Raw genomic sequence first — 19,718 nt, forward strand, 5'->3', positions numbered from 1 at the left:
AGCAGACGCCCGCGCCTGCGGCATGCGAGCAGAAAGAGGGAAAATGTTGATGATTTGCAATTAACATCCGAGAAGTAAGACATTTGAAGACTGACCCGAAGGCAGCTACTGCCCTAAAGTAAAAGCATCTTGGATTTCAATGAAAAGAACATGATATTGGAAACTGAGGTGGTCATTAATCCAAGGAGAAGAAAAAAGAGTGTGTGATTTTCTCATCTCAAGTGTGTGAGAATTGGATTTATTTATGGATCAGTGTATTCAAATCAGACATCTATATTTCCCTGTTTGTCCTCCTAATGCTATATACATACAGTGTAGGCTAAACACTGACCTGAAGAAGGTGGTAGAAAAACAGAGCATTTCCACTTAAACGTGCGTTGATTGTTGGTGTGTCCAGTCTGGACCAATACACCAAAAAGAGAACATAAATCAAGATTGGGCTGGTGCATAGTGGATGCAGTTTTTCTGGACCAATGTGTGTTGGATGTATGTGATGCAGAATGAAAGGTGCATACGATGAGAGTGTGCTACAGGAAAGCTTATGGGGTATTATGTGTTTGTTCTTAGTACTGACATGGTGTCTGTTTAATTAATCATGTTCCAATATAAGTAATGTTTTGAAAAAATCCTAAAATAAATATTTTTGTATGAGAATGTAACAAATCAGACATTTATGAAAATAAAATTCTGAAATCATCCTGGACTAGTTTTTTTTGTTATGCTGTTTGATGAATCCTCACGAAACTTTCCCCCACATTTTTTTTTTACCTCAGCTCTAAACTGCAAAGTTTCAGGGAGATCCGTCAGGCTGGAGTCCCAAAACGCGTTTTCCCCATAAATTTTTCCATAGGAATGTTAGACACAACTACAGCCCAAACCACTTAACAGATGCACACCAAATTTAGCAGAAAGCTAGATCTTGGTCTAGAAAGAGTGCTTTTTGTGATTTGGTGTAAATCCATTCAGTAGTTTTTGAGCAATTGATGCATAACAACGTTGGGCCCGATTCACAGAACTAACTTAAGACAAAATCCTAAACTTACTACCATTTTGGTATTCACAGAAGGCACTTACTCATTTTGGTATTCACAGAAGGCACTTACTCATTTCGGTATTCACAGAAGTTAGCAGTCCTCCTAAATGCCTTCTGTGAATACCGAAAGCCTTAAAACTAGGATTTTTCTCAGTTTAGTAGTAGTATAGTTAGGACTCCTAACTTTAGGACTCCTAAATGCCTTCTGTGAATACCCAAAGTCATAAAATTAGGATTTTTCTCAATTTAGTAGTAGTAAAGTTAGGACTCCTAACTTTAGGACTCTTAAATGCCTTCTGTGAATACCGAAAGCCTTAAAATTAGGATTTTTCTCAGTTTAGTAGTAGTAAAGTTAGGAGTCGTAACTTTAGGACTCCTAAACTGAGAAAAATCCTAATTTTAAGACTTTTTGTATTCACAGAAGGCATTTAGGAGTCCTAAATTTAGGACTCCTAACTTCTGTGAATACCGAAGTGAGTAAGTGTCTTCTGTGAATACCAAAATGAGTAAGTGCCTTCTGTGAATACGAAAATGGTAGTAAGTTTAGGATTTTGTCTTAAGTTAGTTCTGTGAATCGGGCCCTACGTATATATTACGCATCAGAGGATCCGTGAAGCCGACAGATCTCTTGGAGATATCTGATTAGCTGGCACCACATCAACACCGATGTGGTGATTGCCATCGTAGGAGACAGGACAGTTCAGAGTCCTAATAAAAAGTTATTTTAAAAATAAGGGGGCAGTGTTGGTATACCCTGGCCCTCTTGGCCTGGTGGTGGTTTGACAGAGGGACCTCATCTGGGGCCAAAAACTGGAATTTTGTAATGTGCCTCAGATTTCTTGAAGATCCATGAATCTGCAATAAAAAATATTATTGCAGGCTCCAGCATGCTTTAAATTACTACCCTTATAGTGGGCCAGGGTGCTGGGGAAGCGATTCATTCATTATTTAGGGACGGGGGTTTGGCCTACCTCTCCGAGCCTATCCCCTAGGGCCATAGAAACAATTAAGGGGCATAGGCTCATAGCTCTCCTCCCTGAGCCTAAAATGGCCCTGGGGTCCCCATCCCCTGGGGTCGGCTCACATACAGTGTCCCGGGGTCCCCAACCCATCTATACGGTGTGGAGAGGGAAAGTGCTAAATGTTCTCCTACCGGGCAAGAGCACAAAGTAGCTCTTACCCAGTGGATGAACAGAACTTTTGCCTGCCCATGCTCTCGGGCAGGGAAAATACTGTCGATTGCTCCCACCCTGTGGGGTGGAAGCATTCCCAGCTCCCCCTGCACCAGCTATGGGTGAAAGTAGACAGTATGGTGTGGGGCCTGGGCCTCTCCCTCTAGTCCCTCATGAGGGACGTGCTGTATGGTACCCTGGGTGGGCCCCGGGGTACCAAACTTCAAAATTAAAAGATTTGTTACAAAAAATAATGTAGCTCCTGCAGTAGCAGGGAGCTGGTGGGGTTAACGGTACTCAGGGGCCTACCCCGCATCTCCCAAAAAGAACAATGCCCTGGGGTCCTCCAGGTGGCACAGACAAAACAAAAACACATGATGAAATGATATGTATGAACACCACAGAGGCCTATGACATTACATTATTGTTTTGTACAGAGAACATTTAAACTCAACGTATATAATAATTATCTTTAATGTTGAGGTATGACAATCAAAAACATGTACTTTTGAAATGTGTTAGTGACATTGATATTAGTGTGGTATAAATCTGTGGGTGGTAGGGATGCACAAGATCTAGTTGTCGCCTTGCCACGTTAAAGGCTACTCTTGCTCCAGCTGTTGCTAACAATAAGCTTGATATGGTAACAGTATAAAAGTAAAATAGAGTGCACTAAGAATAATATAATAAATAGTAAATGTACAAGCAGTGTGTGAGCAAGATGTGTGAAATGTAAGCCTACCTTTGGGGAGGATTGAAATGTGGCATGAGTTGGGAGAAGCAATGTAGTGAATAGGTAGAAAGATCTAGTTTATTACATGGCCTGATTCTAGGTTTCCAGAACAGATGTATCAATGGTCAGGGTGCATGGTAAAGAGGATAGATTTATTGAGGGGACTGAGTCCGAGATGGGATCCAGGTCAACCTCCAAGAAAAGATATTGTCGCCTGAACCCTGGAAACCATTACCCTTACCTGTTTCTTGACATCTTGCCATTTTGTAGGTCCTCCACTTAGGGTACCATCATCCTCAATCATTGAAAAAGTTTGCCAACTCTTACCTGAAGTCCACATGCTCTTCTCCACTGAGAGTGTATGGAAATAAATCATGTAGCTCCCTGTTGCGTTATACAACAAAGCTTTTTACAAATTCAATTTCTTCAGTAAATATCCTCTTCTTCTTGTCTGGGGCTGGCTGTGTCCTGGAGGCTGTGCAGATCTCAGGATTTGTGGTAGCGAGCAAAGTAAGAATGTCTAAGGAGAAGAGATTAAAGCTTGTGATGTGGACTGTATTTCTGTGTTTGGGGGTTAATGTTTGGGAAATGTGTGATTTATTCTTTTCTATTCTGAGTTTTCTATAGCAGAAGCAAAGTTCATTGCCTCAGCTGCGGATACCTCTACCTAAGGGCCTAGATCAAAATATGTTTGTAAAGTTACTAGTAGTAACTTTACAGTTGTAAATTCGGCTGCAGAAGTCTCCACCCCTAATGTAAAGGATACCAACTTGTAAATCCTACTAATGGCTGGACACTGGACTACATGGAGTTGGTGAATACCATCCTAGCGGATGTCTCCATCCCAGTATAGGGAGAAATATATTTGTGCCAAGATCTCTAAATGTAGATTTCCCTTTTTGAATGTGTCCAGTGCATCTTAACTTCAGATACATATGCAAACGAATAAAACAAAAACAATAAACATGGGTATTCAGCAATATAACGACACAATAGATATTTATGTAGTTTTCACAGGTGTCTAATAGCCTGATTTAGAGTTTGGCGGCTGTGTTACTCTGTCTCAATGTGACAGATCTCTTGTCTACCTTATTACAAGAGCATTATATCCTATACCACCTGTAATAGGGCAGGCATGATATCTCTCTTGTTTGTGACCATTGGCTAAACTATAAATCAGGCCTTGATGGCCTGATTTAGAACTTGATAAACAGGGTACTCCATGGCAAACGTGACAGAGGAGCCTGTCCACCAAAACCCCCGTCCACCAGCCACAATTAGAGTAGGGCGGACAGTAAGTATTCCATCAACAGAGTATCCGTTGGCTCAGTTGACAGAATACTTCCTTCGGCGGCCTTAGGGGCCAACGGATGAAGGGCTTTACATTGTCCTCCCTATTTAAGGTGGACAGTGTAAAGACTTTTCTTTCCTGTCCGTCACCATCAGAAAACACCTGGTGGTAAGGGACACGAAAAAAAACAATAATGATCCCTACACCCTAGGAGAAACTCCCAGGATATTTGAGTCATTCTTTTATTTGCTTTTAAAAATAAACTTCCGCTTTGGTAGTTTATTGTTTTTAAATAAAGAACCTTTGTAAAGTCTGACAGCCACCGATCATGGTTGACAGTACAATCACCAAACTTTTACTATATTGAGCGAAACCGTCATGACAACAGTTTCCATCATTGTTGAGAGTTGTTTTGCAGGGGCCCGTGGACAACTCTACATTTATTTGAGCGGAGGTTCCTCAGGTATCATCCTCTGTCATCCCGGCGGAGTAACCTCTGTCTGTCAAAATCTAAATCAGGCCCTAGGTATGTTTCTTCTACAGATGACAAACCAAACTCAGTTAGCAAGTCAATCACTCTGGGCCTTCGGTGGTCGTGTATCTAATTTCTCATCCTTATTGGTTTAATCCAAACTCTTGTATGGGCTTATCAGGGGTATTTAATAATGGAAAGCTTTACTCAGTTTCACCACCTCACATAACTAAGGGAGACTGTACACCAGCAGTTCTTAAACGTTTGATGTCTATGGACCCCCCTACCCACCTCCACCTGAATCACTGCTGGAATCTAGGACCCCACCTAAACAATTTCTACAGTTTGAACCTCAAAATAACGCACAAAATTACACAACTATATATCAAACAAACACACAAATGACATATTTAATACAAAAACAAAAAGAATATGCAAAAATCTAAATTGTAATTTTAAAGTGACTGTGATAGTGAGAGCTCTACATTAGTAGAATCTTAGGATTAAAAAGGGGCACCTCAAACAAACTAAAATATTTGTTCATAAAATGCACCGATGTCACAACCGAGACCCACTTGAACTCTAACCACCCTAAGTCCCAGCACTACTCAATACTTGTATGCTAAGTTGTAGGTTCTGGAGAAGTTACTGGTTTCCTGATCACTACATCACCTCTACTGTATAGTGGGGCAGAATTGTATCAGGCATGAGAACCACCATTGCCCTTACATTTTTTTAATTGATCTAATTAAATGTATTCAGCCAATTTTTAAAATACTTTAATTTTATCCTTAAATAACTTACATGTAGTGTAAACTATGTTGTATTGAGGTGATTCAGTTGAGGCGATGTACAGTGAATGCCCCATCCACACCTTGTCTGCACCCAGGACCCTTTGTCCATGTTTTCTACAGAATTCTTTACCTTAAATCTGTCACTATATCTCAGTATCACAGTATTGTTTCTGCTCTGGGATGTTGAAGAAATAACAGTGCACCAGAGTGGGCAGGACTATCAGAAACGGTTTTGGGGCCAGGGACCCAAATGTGATGCTGGACCCTTGTGGCATCCCTCCCCGTTGAAAAAGGAAAACTGTGTCCTTGGACATATTTAGAGGTAGCACCAGTATATGGTGCCATCTGGCATTACCTGCCTCATCATAATTACATTAACAAAAACAGGTTATCCTGCTTTTGTGACATATGAATGTGTGCATGTGTGTGTTATATCTGTAGCGCGAATGGAGCCAAAAGGTAGCGGAGCTCTGTAGAGGGTCAAAGACTAGGATAAAGTCAATGATTTATAGGAGAGGTTGCCGGTTTGTGGCCGGTTAATGCATTGTGATGCAGTGTTCTTTAAAGAGGTGCCTCTTCAACTCTTTTGTAAATTAATGAAGCTTTTGGGTTACCCTGATGAATATGGAGATGTTGTTCCAGATTCTGGGTGCATAGATAGAGAAAGTTTGCTGCCTTATTTTTCATTTTTTACACCTCTTAATCTGCAGTCTGGTAGTGTCCTGGCTGCGGGTGTTCTGAGAACCACCAGAGATTGTTACAGGGGCGTAACACAGGCCCCCGCAGCGCGAGAGGGCCCCAAGCTCCAGGGGGCCCCCTGAGCACTGCACTCTTGCCAGAGGGCTCGTGATTGAGCGGGGAGGGGGCCCCCTTCACCTTCCGTGCAGGGAGGCCCCCTCAATTTTCGTTACGCCAGTGGATTGTTAGCTTGTCTACAAGATAAGCATGGGTGCTGTTCGTGATGGCTTTGTATATGACGCAGCTACTTTTGAGGATAGTGTGGGCCGGCAAGGGGAGCCAATAGAGATAAATCAGGATGGGGCAAATGTGATCATATTTCTTCAAGCCGCGGATGAGACTTGCTGTGGTATGTAGGATGCTCCTTAAGGGTGCCACTGTCAGCTGAAAAGGCCATGGGGTTAACCAGCAATTAGAAGCAAGACTATGAGGGCTTGAACAGCAGTCCCTTCCTGGAAGAAACAATTTCACTTTCCTAGGAAAAGAGAGGTGGTACCAGGTCATTTTTGTGTTTTTTGGCACTTTATTCTTTCAGGGAGAGGTTAGTATTCAGAGTGAATCAAAGTGACTAGGGCGCAGATTTACGAGTTCTGGCGCATCTCTGCAAATCAGCAGGGATGTGCAAGAAAAGTTGCAACACGCAATTCCCTCCCTGCGCCACCACAAATGCGTCGCATTTACAATGCGGCGCACCGTGGTGCAAGGATAGGGTGATGCGTGTCGTATCCTGTGGCGTAAGAGCGGCGCATTGCTGGAGTCGTGTCGCAAGAGCGACGCGGCTCCAGCAATGCTCAGGGGCGCCCTATGCCTAACATGCTACATCACTCCTTACGCCTGCTTCAAGCAGGCGCAGGGTTTTGACGCAGCAGGGACGTAAAAGTGACTCAGTGAAATCTTGTAGATTTCACTGCTTCACTTTTACGAGACGTTGCTGCGCCGGAACGCCCACCAAGCGCCGGAACGCCCACATGAAACCTAACGCAGGTTTCATGTGGCGCAGGGCTGTACAACGTGACGCATCTCCCTAGATGTGTCACGTTGTAAATAAGGCGCAACGTGGCGCATGGTTTACACCGCCGCTGTGTCACAAAAGTGACGCAACGGCGTCGTAAATGTGGCGCATAGGGCTTGTAAATCTACCCCTAGGTATTCAGTGAAAGTTGGCATTCAAAGCCAACAAGGTTCATGTCATTGAGACAGGTTTGTACTATTTCTTGTTTGTTGTTCTTGTCAAGTAAAAGGAATTATGTCTTGCTTGGGTTAAACTTCAGGTGGGCGCTGGACATCGAGGAGTGGATCATGTGCGGGCAGTGTTTGAGGTCTTAGATGTCTTAAGCAGAGGAGACTTTCAAGTAGAGTTATGTATCGTCTGCATATTGTTGAATCTTGATTCTGTTATTTGTGAGCAGTGGCTCCATGAAGAGGTTGAAGATGACAGGGAATGGTTTAAAACCCTAGGGACTCTGTATGTGATATGTATTTTTTGGGACATGGAGCTTACCTTGTGAACAAACTGGTGTCAGTTGGAAAGGAAGAAGGAGAACCAGTAAAGTGCATTGCCGGTGATTCCCATTCCAGGTGCATGTGAGAATGGGATGGTCGACCGTGTCGAAGGCAGCTGAGAGGTCCAGCACTATCAGGTGGCAGGGGTTTTCTTTATCAGTGATCAGGAAAGCATCTTCTACAATGTGTAAGGGAGCAGCCTCCATGCTGATCAGAAGCCAGACTGGCAATCGAGCAGGAGATGGTTAGCATTAATGTGAGCTTGGAGTTGAACTTAGACTTCTTTTTCAATGATCTTGCTGATCAATGGCATGTGAGAGATGAGTTGCTATTTAGCAAAATCATCAGGGTCTAGAGTAGCTTTCTTTAGGAGTGGGAGGATATGGGCTGTCCATGGAGCTTCTGGCAAGATGCCTTCAGTGAGTTGGGGGTGAAAGAACATCCCCACAGAGAGCTTTAATGAGGGACAAGGCTAAGACATCGTCTTCCTATTGAGTGGCTTTGATGGAGTTGAGTTTGTCATGGAGCTCTGTGGGAGATAGAGCTTTAAAGGTTATACATTGTAGGGAAGGGGCGGGCTTAAGAGGTGAAGGAGGCCTAGTATTGTCGATGTGCTGCTGGATTGTCTTCATTTTCTTGCTAAAGGAAAGGTTAATGCCCTTGCACTTTTCTGTGGTGTGAAGGATAGGTGGGTCTGGCAGGGTTTTGATGCAATTTTTGATTGCACTGAAACATATTCTGCTTCTGTTGGTGCCTCCGTGAGGGATATGATGGAGCAAGGACACGTTTATATGAGACTTGCTCGGACTCAATTCACTGGTTTTAACTTATTAACATGAATTATTAATTGTGTTTTGTGATTAATCCTTGCACATTACATTTACATAAAAGACAGAGAAGCATGCCTATGTGTTTTCTAACCATTAATACGGATAGCGGACTCAAAGCGCGGCTCTAACAGGGAAATCTTTACTGCGCATGCGTCAATTGCATCTACGTAATGTGAAGTTTAAGTGCTTTGGAGGGAATTTCTCGCGCATGAGCAGAATGCACTAACATGGCGTCTTCAAGACCCACATGCATGGCACCTGCTTTGCTATTTAGGAAACACTTTATTTACTAAGAGCTAATGCAGGGAAATTACTAATGAATAAAGGGCAATAGAGTAGAGATAGGTGGTATACAGTGAACTCATTTATTTCTTGAATTAATATTTTCTCTTTTGACCTTTTATTAGTTCGTATATTGGGCCTTCTTGCCATAACCCGAGTGATTGAATGAAAGCCTTCTGACCACTACTTTCCCTGGAAGGATGATCCCAAGATTGGGCCAAAGACTGCTAAACCCTGGGAACCCAGATGTCGGAAGTGCAGTGGCTAAAGTCATATGAACATTATTGATAAAAATGTTTCAAATGTGAATAAACTCTGAAGGGAATAAAGTAAAATGCATATTAATAAGGGGATGGGTTTGTGAACGAAGAAAAGTGCTATGCCATCATGGTGTGATGACCAAACGCCCTTTGCCTGTCCAATCAGAATTCATATTTTTACGATATTGCAACTTTAGGGGGGTGGTACATGAATCCCAAAAGGTATAATTGAGGTAGTTTGGTTAGTTGGGGTGTGTGTGATCCTGAGAGAATGCTGAGAGGGAAGATGTTGTCGGAGTTATCGATGATGCTGATGCTGTGAGATGCTGAAGAAGATTCAAATAGAGAATTACCTAACTAAAGCAATTGATCAGAAGAAGATCGCTGAAGAATCTCGAAGAGGAAGAGAGTGTCATAGAGGGGTGCGACGTGTTCGGCGGTTTAGAGAGGTTTACTGTCCTGACTCCTGTCCTGAAGTCTTTGTCCCTGATCTTTACCAGGGACCCTTACCAGCCCTTTGGCCAGGGGGTTGGTCTTCACACCATCTGTGGTAACTATAAAATTCGTATATTTCCTGAATGTACTGCTGTCTCTATCCTCTCCTTTCTGAGCAACATCAATCTATTGAATCTGTGAATGTATTTAAATTGATTGAATCTTACTCCCTAAATGATTGATGGTGTCCGTGGTGTGTATTTGAATGGTCCATTCACATTTAAACTTTAGATAAACGTTTTGAAAACTTTCGGAGTCTTTGTTTATTATTATAGATGAATTATTTGCAAGAGAGGTTATGTGCATCACCACCATCAACTAGTTCCAACTAATTTGGTTCATCGACCAAATGGAAAGAACTTATTGATCAGTGATAATAGTTAGTGAGAAATATGAAATATTGCAGTACTGATCAATTCATGAAATAAACAAAACAAACCCCCCAGCAGCTAACCAGGTGAATTTGAGTGTACGTGTTATTGATGGCCCAGGTGATTATATGGTATTGGAGTACCTGTTGTTGGTGCGCCACTGGATCAGATACACTGAAATACATTTATCAGTGTGAAAATATATTTAGAACCTGCATATATTATGTTCACATATTCCTATGAAGCGCAATGTTAACAATCACATATGTAGTTATGATTAACTAATAATCAAATATGGATGTTGCTTTCTATTTGCCTGAAGCTTCCCATGCCTTTGAATTGTTTGCAAGACTTTTATAGACTTAGTAGGCCTGGAAGCCATAGTTTTCAGTGCTACACTTTGTAAATTTTCAAGAGCATTACCTCATTTTCAAAAACTATTAAAGGAAACAGGATTTTGTGAAAATAATGGGGGCTATTTTGTGCTACATCGAGGGAAAGGTCCTGACACCTACACGTTAGATATGTTTTTGCTAAGAGTAATACGTTTCTGTTATGTGGCCATATTGCATTTATTCCTATTAAGAGATACTGTATATCTACTAGGATGATTTTGAATACATTTTAGCTCTAATCTCCAATTGACCATTTTCTAGCGAGAGAGCTGATCTGTTGGAATGACAATTGTCCTTTGATTTTTTTCTTTGCTGGCTGCTATTTTGCATTAAACACAAGTTAGGCATTAGGCTTCCTTACGCGTTTGTGCTTTACTTTAACAGTAAGCATGTATATATGTATGTATGTATTATGTATGTATGTATCTAAGTATGTATGCATGTCTGTATGTATATAGTATTTCTATAGAGCAAACCTAGCCAAAAGGCAGCAGAGCACTGTACATGGTCAAAGACAAGCATAAAGTCAACGAGTACTAGGAGAGGAAGATGGGTTGCGGCAGCGTGGGCCCTGGAGAGAGCAAACCTTGGGGCAAGCCTGACTGCCCTTCATAACGGCTCTGAGAGCTGGAAACCTGTGGATGAAGGAACATGCTTCTGCTAGGCAAAGTGACATAGAGCTAAGGATAGTGTAGACTAAATCTGACATATAATAAGGACCTAAACAGTGCAAAGGGGCGTTCATTGTGCACATAAATTTAAAGTATTTATCTAAATAATTCTCTTGCACCCACTGGTTTAATAAGATACTTGATTGCACACAATGTCCCCAGACAAGGGTTCGTAATAAGCCGAGCTATGTCGTAGAGTTGGCTTACCTTGATCTGCTTGCCACTTAAGAGATTGTCTCTGTTCAGGTACAGGTGTTCCTCGACACTCCAGCCAACTTCACCAGGATACTTACATTTGTGGCGTGGTTCAAAGGTACCTCGGGGAGCCCGGGTTATGTGCTCAACACTAGTGGTGCTTTCAGGCGAGGGCTCTGTGTCACCAATATAGGCAGTAAAATCATAGCGCCGAGTTCTGTAATCCCCGACACCATCAGGAGCTTAAAAGAAACACATGAAAAACCATTAACTGAGAAGAGGCCGTACCTCTCCTGAACAACAGCTTTACTTTAAGGGATAGCTGGTGCTTTTTCAAAAGAAGAAAATGTGCCTCACGACTTGAATGTATTACCATGTATCCTGTTAAGCAGTCATGCCGGAGGGGGGGGTGGGTGTAGGGGGGGTGGTCGGGGGGAGGGTCGTAGCAGGGGGTGGTTGTTTGAAGTTTGAATTTTGTTTGGCTGCTCCAATTTCATGGGGGTACCTTCTGAGTGGAGACCCCGCGCCCTGCGAGTATATGATATGCCTACGGGGGGACGCCGGGTGGCGGGCCTCTAAGGGTTCTCCTGCAGGGTAGCTGGGGGGGACAACGATTTACCCCATGTACTGTGGACTCATAACTGGGAAATGTATGCGATGGGAATTGTATATTGACATGCCCAGGTGGGGGATAGTCGTTGATTGTACTGCTTTCCGAGTGTTTAAATGCCAATAAAAATATTTAACAAAAAAAAAAAAAAGAAGAAAATGTGCCTCACTTTTAATGTTTTAACTTCTGTCAGATTCACTCTTCAGAAGATTGTTCTCTTTTGATGCCCATTCCTGCTTCAACAAGTGCAGAAAGTCCACCAAATGGAGAATGATCTAAGTAAGCTAAATGCTATACTGAAGTTAAAAATATGGTATGTGTGAAGAGTTTTAGATGGAAAATCTTCCAGTTTAAACATCAATAGTAATTTATTAACCAATATGCCTCAGCAGTGCTATCGACTACAAATAGGCATTTAGGAATGTGTGGGGAGATGGGGAATCCTTTGGGGATTTACTAGGGACTATCATATCAACCACTGGTGCAAGAAAAACAGTAAAAACAATTGCATCAAGCAATGTTGAAATTGCAGATGCTGCTGTACCACACTAAAGGCTCCGAAGGTGCAACAGTCGTTTGTTCCTGCTTTTTAAATCACTTGGGCATTTTGATATTACAAAAGGAGCTGCAGACCCTTGCGCTGCTCCTTCTGTATGTAATACAGATTGCACCAAAGATACACGTGCACTGGCGCAATCACAAGTGGGTGTTTCCTCATTTACCTGGAGACATGCCCCTATGTAAACAGAACACTTTTCTCTGCGTCCATGCTAAATTTCAGACATGGGCACAGAGGCAAAGGAGATGTCAAGGGGAGCACTGACTCTGCACCACATTGATGTGGTGCACAGTCAGCTTACCTCCCTAAAGGTGACCCATGAAATGGAAGAAATGGCATATACTTATGTCTTCCCAGACTTCATCTGCAGGCAGTTGTAGTTACTCACTACATGCGCCTGCCCTTTTTGCAAATGCAGGCTGCATTAACCACCTGTCAGTGATAGTCAGACTGGTGGCTTCAAATAGATGGTCTGACTTTCACTATTGCGCTGTTCCTAGTGCAGGTGAAAGTTTGCAGCTGCACTGGTGACATCACATTTCTTGTGATATGGCACTTTGTACTAGTCTATGCCCAGTGCACAGATTTCAGCCAGACTTCTGTGTGCACTTCGGCGCAGCGTGAGACAGTACTCAAATCCATAATATGGCCCTTGGAAATATTCAACTGCAGCAGGAAAGGACAGAAGGTCATTTTGTACTGACTGCTTTCCTCTGCTCCAATCTATGCATCCTTGGTGACCTAAACATATGGTTTGACAAACCCAATATGCCCCATGCAAGAACTATCATCACTGGCCTAAACACACTGGGGCAGATTTATGAGCCCCTTGCGCCACTTTTGCGTCACTTTTAACATGGGAAAAGTGACGCAAAAGTGGCGCAAGGGGCTCATAAATCTGCCCCACTCAACCTACATCAGATCATTAACAACCCCACACACATCACTGGACACATCCTAAATGCAATTTTTGCAAATCCTGACCTAGTTACTTTTCAAAGAATTACTCCAGTGACAGTCAGACCACCATCTAGTAGCTTCCCAACACAAAACACCACAAATCACCACACCTAATGACACCTTACATGCAACCAAATATGGACTGTGGAACAAACTCAATTTTGAATACTTAGAAACACAACAATCCAACACAGATCTAGACACAATAAAATCAGTGGCTCCAGAAAATTTTTGACATCCTAATGCCACTAAAAACAACAAAACAGGACAAAAGAAAACAAGCACATTGGATGAATGCAGACCTAAAAAAGATTAAAAAACAAATTGCAAAACTGCAACTCACCAGGCTCGAAACAAACAACAATCAAAACAAACTTCACCTACACAAACTGAACAGAATATACAAGTCAACAATCAAAAAATGTTTATAAAAAGGTACTATTCACACAGAATTGAAAATGCTAAATGTGCAAATAAATAATTTTATTAAATTCTCATTAAATTTCGTAAACCTAAATGCACAGAAGAACTCATCCCTTTCTCAAGAATTTACTGGCAATTCATTACACAACCAAAGAAGACATGTTGGATTCCCATTTAAAACAAAGAAAAACCACCAGCACCAACCCATCTCCACAATCCCTCCAAAGGTAGGCTAACCCAGTTGCTACATTCCTTCAAACAACTATCAGAAACTGAATTATGGATCTTTGTCAAAGCAAGCAGGTTAGCCAGCTGCCCTTCTGAGCCTTGTCCACCACAGATCTTCAAGGACATTCTTTTTACTACCTCTGCTGCCACAACAGTCAGAACAATCATCTTTAACTACAGGAATCTTTCCAGAAGACTTAAAAAATATATACATATGCCCATTACTAAAGACAACAAACCTGGACCCACATGGCCCAAACAACTACCAACCGATTACAAATGGACCTTTCCTGGGCAAACTCATAGAAAGATCTGCATTCGCCCAGATGTCACAATTCATTGAAGACAATTCCATACTTTCCGACTTCCAAACGGGATTCCATCCAGGAAGACGCACAGATACTACCCTCATCGCCATCTGGATGACCTTAAAAACACAGTAAACTGCACTAATTCTCTTGGACCTTTCAGCTGTCTTCGACACAGATGATCACGACACTCTAATCCAAAGACTCAGCGAAGCCGACTTAGAGAGGACTGCTCTAGACTGGATCACATCCTACCTTTAAAACAGAACAAATATCATACTTACTCCCCCTTTCTCACCCAAACCACACCTCATTAAAACAGGAGTCCCTCAAGGCTTTAACATCACACCTATGCCTTGCAATATCTACATGAAGTCATTACCGGCAATGATCAATGAATTTCAGATCACATGCTATAACTAAGCAGATGACTCACAAATACTTTTTAAACTGGAAAGCTCCAAAGACATTGGAAACTCAAAAATCTGCCATGACCTCAGAGCCTTTGATCAGTGGATGACATGGAGCCATCTAAAATTGAATGTGTCCAAAACTGAAATATTCACATGTGGCAGTTGGCAAAATTATGACCCATTCTGCGCCTGGCCTGAAGATCTAGGACCACCTCCTAAAGTATCCAAGGAAGTAAGAAACCTTTGAATCAACATGGATTCCAAGCTTTTTCTATGAATGCCCAAGTGGATAAGTTAGCAAGATCGAGGCTCATTACTATGAAAACTCTGCGACGTTTCTTCCCCTCCCTAAGATTTCCACACAAGGTCCAAGCTCTGTTATACTGTCTAAACTTGATTACGTCAAAGGCCTCTACCAAGGATCATCTTTATCAACTATGAAGAGACTGCAGCAAATTCAGAACTCTGCTGCCAGACTACTGCTACATTTAAAGCCGCAAGCCCACATATCCCCTTGCCTTGGGGGCCCTACCTTGGCTACAGGTTGCCAGAAGATCCACATTCAACCTTCTTTGTATCACCCACAAAGTAAAAAGAGGAAAAGGACTGCTTTTTATCAGGAACAAAATTGCCAAAGACATACAACAAAGGAACTTCTGCTTCAGATTGGCACCTTGCCTCAAAACCCTAGCATGCAAGAAAAAAACATGGGTGGTACATCTTTCTCTGTTCAAACAGCCAAACAATGGAATTCATCGCTCTCAAACATAAGAAACACAGATAACTACATATCTTAAGAAGACTACTCAAGAGTTGACTCTTTCCTACATGACCAATGCAAAATAAACTCCTAGGCAATCTGAGTGTAAGTCAAAACAATTTCAGTGTGTCCAAGAAAGGAAGCTTGGTGTAACAAAATAATATATAAAATACAAAATGTATTTAATAAATCAATAATCAGTATGATACATACTAAAAAACATCATAGTGTTGTAAGTCAACATCTAATTAATATGTTCATCATAAATAAATTAAAAAACTTCACAATATTGGTCAAGGTTGATCCATAAAAACAATATAGGTGGCAAATTAATAAATCGTCGACGCGCGTTTCGGCGTGAGACACCCCTTCGTCAGGAAAAGCCACAGATCCTGAAATTGATAAAAGGACATACTAAACAATAGTATATGTATGTCACTGCATTTACACCATAGTTTAACATTAGTACATATTTCTATTGACACACTTGAAGTAACACAAATTACATACATCGACTGAATATGCCTTCACTTTACCTTAAACCTATCTCTTAATATAAGATACAGAAATGAAGGAGAGGAAAGATATAGTCTGGTATCGAGGGGTAGCGTTAAGATTGAAGCAGTAGAAGAAGCCACACTTCCCATTGTTACTATTATAACAACCAAAGTGATGGATGGTTCTGTCTAGAATGCTTACTATTCATGCACGGCCCGGTGTTTGCTGTGCAGTTGATAGATGTATTTCGGTAATAGATGATAATTAGCAAGAACCTGTAAATTTTTAACAAGATGTTGAAATGCACATACATGGCATACAAGCCCTAAGATGGATGACAAGCGTAGTTGAAAAATACGGGAGTGGGAAGGTGGCACTGGTCAATAATTACCTTATATTGATCAATGCAGTCCATAATATTTAAAAGGATAAATGAAAACCGAATGGTGGTCTCTTATCAAATCTGGATGGACATTGTGAAAAGCAACTTTGGTCAAATTTAGGATCTATAAAAGAATAAACCAAAGATTAAATAATATCAGTTTGGATATGGTAATCTAATGTTTGCTATGACGCATAAACTTAGGTCATATTACCTGATATTGTATATCTAGATCTTATTATTATAAGTAGCAAAGGTTATCCGCTTTGATGACGGGTCACTAAGGAAGATTAATACTCTCCTATAAGATTAAAAAATAAGACAATGTGTTGTCTATATATATCTTGAGTATAGGTAATGTTTGTGCTATTAATAATGTATGAACAAGATCTATAATTATAAAAGTCGTGGGATTGAGGGCAGGGGAAGGGAAACATCTCACTAGCCCATTGGATATATAGGACTGGTAGAGAAACCGGTAAATATAAATGGCTTAAATGCAAAAAGCACAAGCCTCTCGGAGAGGGTAGAAGAGGCTTGATGGCAGCACAGGTTAAAGTTTAAAGTTCTAATTTATTTATATATAAAAAGGAACCTGTGGTTAAGCTGATGGCGGGAAAAATGGCCCTCAGACGAACTACCCGCTATTTAAATTATCCCGGAAGGTTCGGGGTCGAGCTTACCGTATTATGATATGGATGATATGGAGACACCGTATCGGCAGGTTCAGATTAGCAAGGCTGCTGCAGGATCAATTGGGGGGGTTCGCTACATTAGTTGTTTATATACAGGAAATATGTCTGGCGTAACCGCGACACAGGTTTAACGTCTACCTGACGTCATCACATTACGTGCTACAGTTCTCCAATCAAGAAGGGAAAGTGTAATGGGACTTAATAGGTATTTCCCATGTTAAAGACCTTTGGTACTCTGGGGGTTTGAAACCCTTTGACGCTCTACAAACTCAAAATGCCCTGGCGGATTCAGAATATTATCGATACCTACAAATCAGACACTCGCTGCAAACAGCAATTCCTGATGACTCGACTCCACCGGACACCTCCCCACTAGAGGGCAGACTATTGGATGGCCACCTGAACGTATCGGAAACTCATTAATAATATCGACAACCCCCTATGGAAATTGCGAGACAAATGGACTGAGGACGGAATAGAATTAGATGACGAAACCTGGCAGAAAGCGGTCTCCTCTCCTAAAACGGTCGCTATCCCAGCGCGATTCAGACTGGTGCAACTAAAGATCCTCCACAGAATTTACGTAACTGGTCCCCAGCTGGTGCACATGGGTGGACTGACGGATGGCTCTTGTAGGAGGGGATGCGCACAATTGGGCACATTCATACATATACTATGGCACTGTGAGCAAATCCAGGAATACTGGCGCAACATCTACATGGTCATGAGTGAAGTGTTGGGGATAGAAATGAGACCAGAAGCGCCCAGGTGCCTCCTTAACATCTGGTAACCTACCGACCTCAACACTTATACTACGAAATGGGTCACGCTTGGCTGCATGATCGCCAAGAGAAATATTGCACAGCTCTGGGGAGCCCCGCACCCACCCACGGTCATAGCTTGGGAGCGAGATCTTGACTGGTGTATGCTAACAGAGAAAACAGTCTATGTGGCCCGGGGTTGTCCCCGCAAATGGTCCAAGGTTTGGGCCCCCTGGAATGCATGCGAGATATGTACCCCTCCCCATGAAGCTGATGATGATGATCCCCCCTCCATGTGAATTTCAATGAATGATGCTGCTGTATTGTAAGTAACCTGATTCCACTGTAACCCTCAACTGATTCTGTGAATTTGTACCTTCATGTCGAGACAAGATTTACATACAAAAAAAAAAAGGGAAAGTGTAGTTCCCATCCTGGATGATTTAAAAATAACTAGACCGTCAACTCATGTTGTGTCTGTGATGATATTCAATTTATCATCAATACCTATGAGACACGGGAATGGGGATATCTCGCTATGTATAGCAGGATGCTAATATATAGTGGAATGAAAAAACGAATATTTTCTATTGTGTTAAACATACTATATTCAATGAAATAAGTATCAAGTTTTTCTAATAAAAAAGACTAAACTAAGGTCAATACTTGTTCTAAAATATTACTAAATGGTAGAGGTCTAGTTAACAATTATATGTTCTAAGTGGGATATTTTACTCTACAGTAATAAAGAGTCTATATCTGTATTTCTCGTGACATTAGTATGGAGTTCATGGGCGATCATGGATGTCGTTGCATCATAGGAGATAACCCTAAAATGAAGAAAGAAATAGTGACTACTGTTTATATGTGGATGACTATTCCTGATATTTTAAATTATAGCATTTTCCCACAATAATTCGCTATTCAATCTATTTTTGAAAGTATTAAGGGAAAAAATCCAGTAAACTTCCCGTTTTTTACGGGCTTTCATTCCACCTTTGTCATCTTGAAGGTTAATTTTTTCTAAGATACGCCACCGCATTTCTTCTGGTTTATGATTAAATTCTAACAAATGTTTTACCAGTGGTGTAGAAAGTTTTTTAGTTTTAATTGCAGAGCGATGTTCTGTAATTCTAGTTTATATAGTTCTTGATGTCTCACCCACATAGCCCAATTGGCATGGGCAGAGAATCAAATAAATTACATTTTGTGTTCTGCAATTCCACATGAGTGGCTTGAATCTTAAATCCATTATGGATCATTGTATCTCCAGATATAATGGAGTCGGAAAATTTGCATTTAGTGCATTTAACAGTTCCTTTGATGGGAAAATTGCCATCTATGGATTTCTGGATGAAAGGTTGACCAGGGTTATGGTGATTAAACCTTGAGTGAACCATAATATCTTTGAGATTCTTATTTCTACGATAAGCATAAAGAGGTTTCTCTAGTTTAGATTTATTATCTGGATCGCAGTTGAGTATGTGCCAATTAGTATTGATGATATGCTTCACTTCAGTATTTAGAGTGGAATGTTTAGTAATACAAACTAGCTGATTCGTGGCATGTTTCCTCTCAGTTTTTAGCAAATGATCTCGGTCATAGAATCTAGCTAGTTTGTAAGACTCTCTTACGAGTCTGTGAGGGTATCCTCTTTCTAGGAATTTGACTTTCATCTCGATGGCCTGTTTGTCAAAATCTATTAAGTTGGTGTAGTTCCGTCTAACTCTTACAAATTGAGAAAACGGAGTACTTTGTTTCTGACTTCGAGGATGGAAAGTTTAAAGTGTAGTAGAATGTTTCTAGCAGTAGGTTTGACGTGTAAATCAACTTCTAAGTGACCTGATTGATGTTTAATAGGAATATCTAAGAATTTTACTTCTTGG

At 41.3% G+C, this 19,718-nt stretch overlaps 1 protein-coding gene across 1 annotated transcript in view; it reads right to left on the minus strand.

The window, feature by feature from the left end:
* Positions 1-19,718, minus strand: part of SPMIP2 (sperm microtubule inner protein 2) — a 409,864-nt gene that overhangs the window by 278,287 nt on the left and 111,859 nt on the right. The window contains exon 2 of the mRNA XM_085641738.1: positions 11,248-11,477. Within this exon, the coding sequence (XP_085497864.1) occupies positions 11,248-11,477 (230 nt within the window). The remainder of the gene's footprint in view (positions 1-11,247; positions 11,478-19,718) is intronic.

This window comes from Triturus cristatus, chromosome 2_2, assembly GCF_964204655.1.
Source record: "Triturus cristatus chromosome 2_2, aTriCri1.1, whole genome shotgun sequence".
NCBI lineage: Eukaryota > Metazoa > Chordata > Amphibia > Caudata > Salamandridae > Triturus > Triturus cristatus.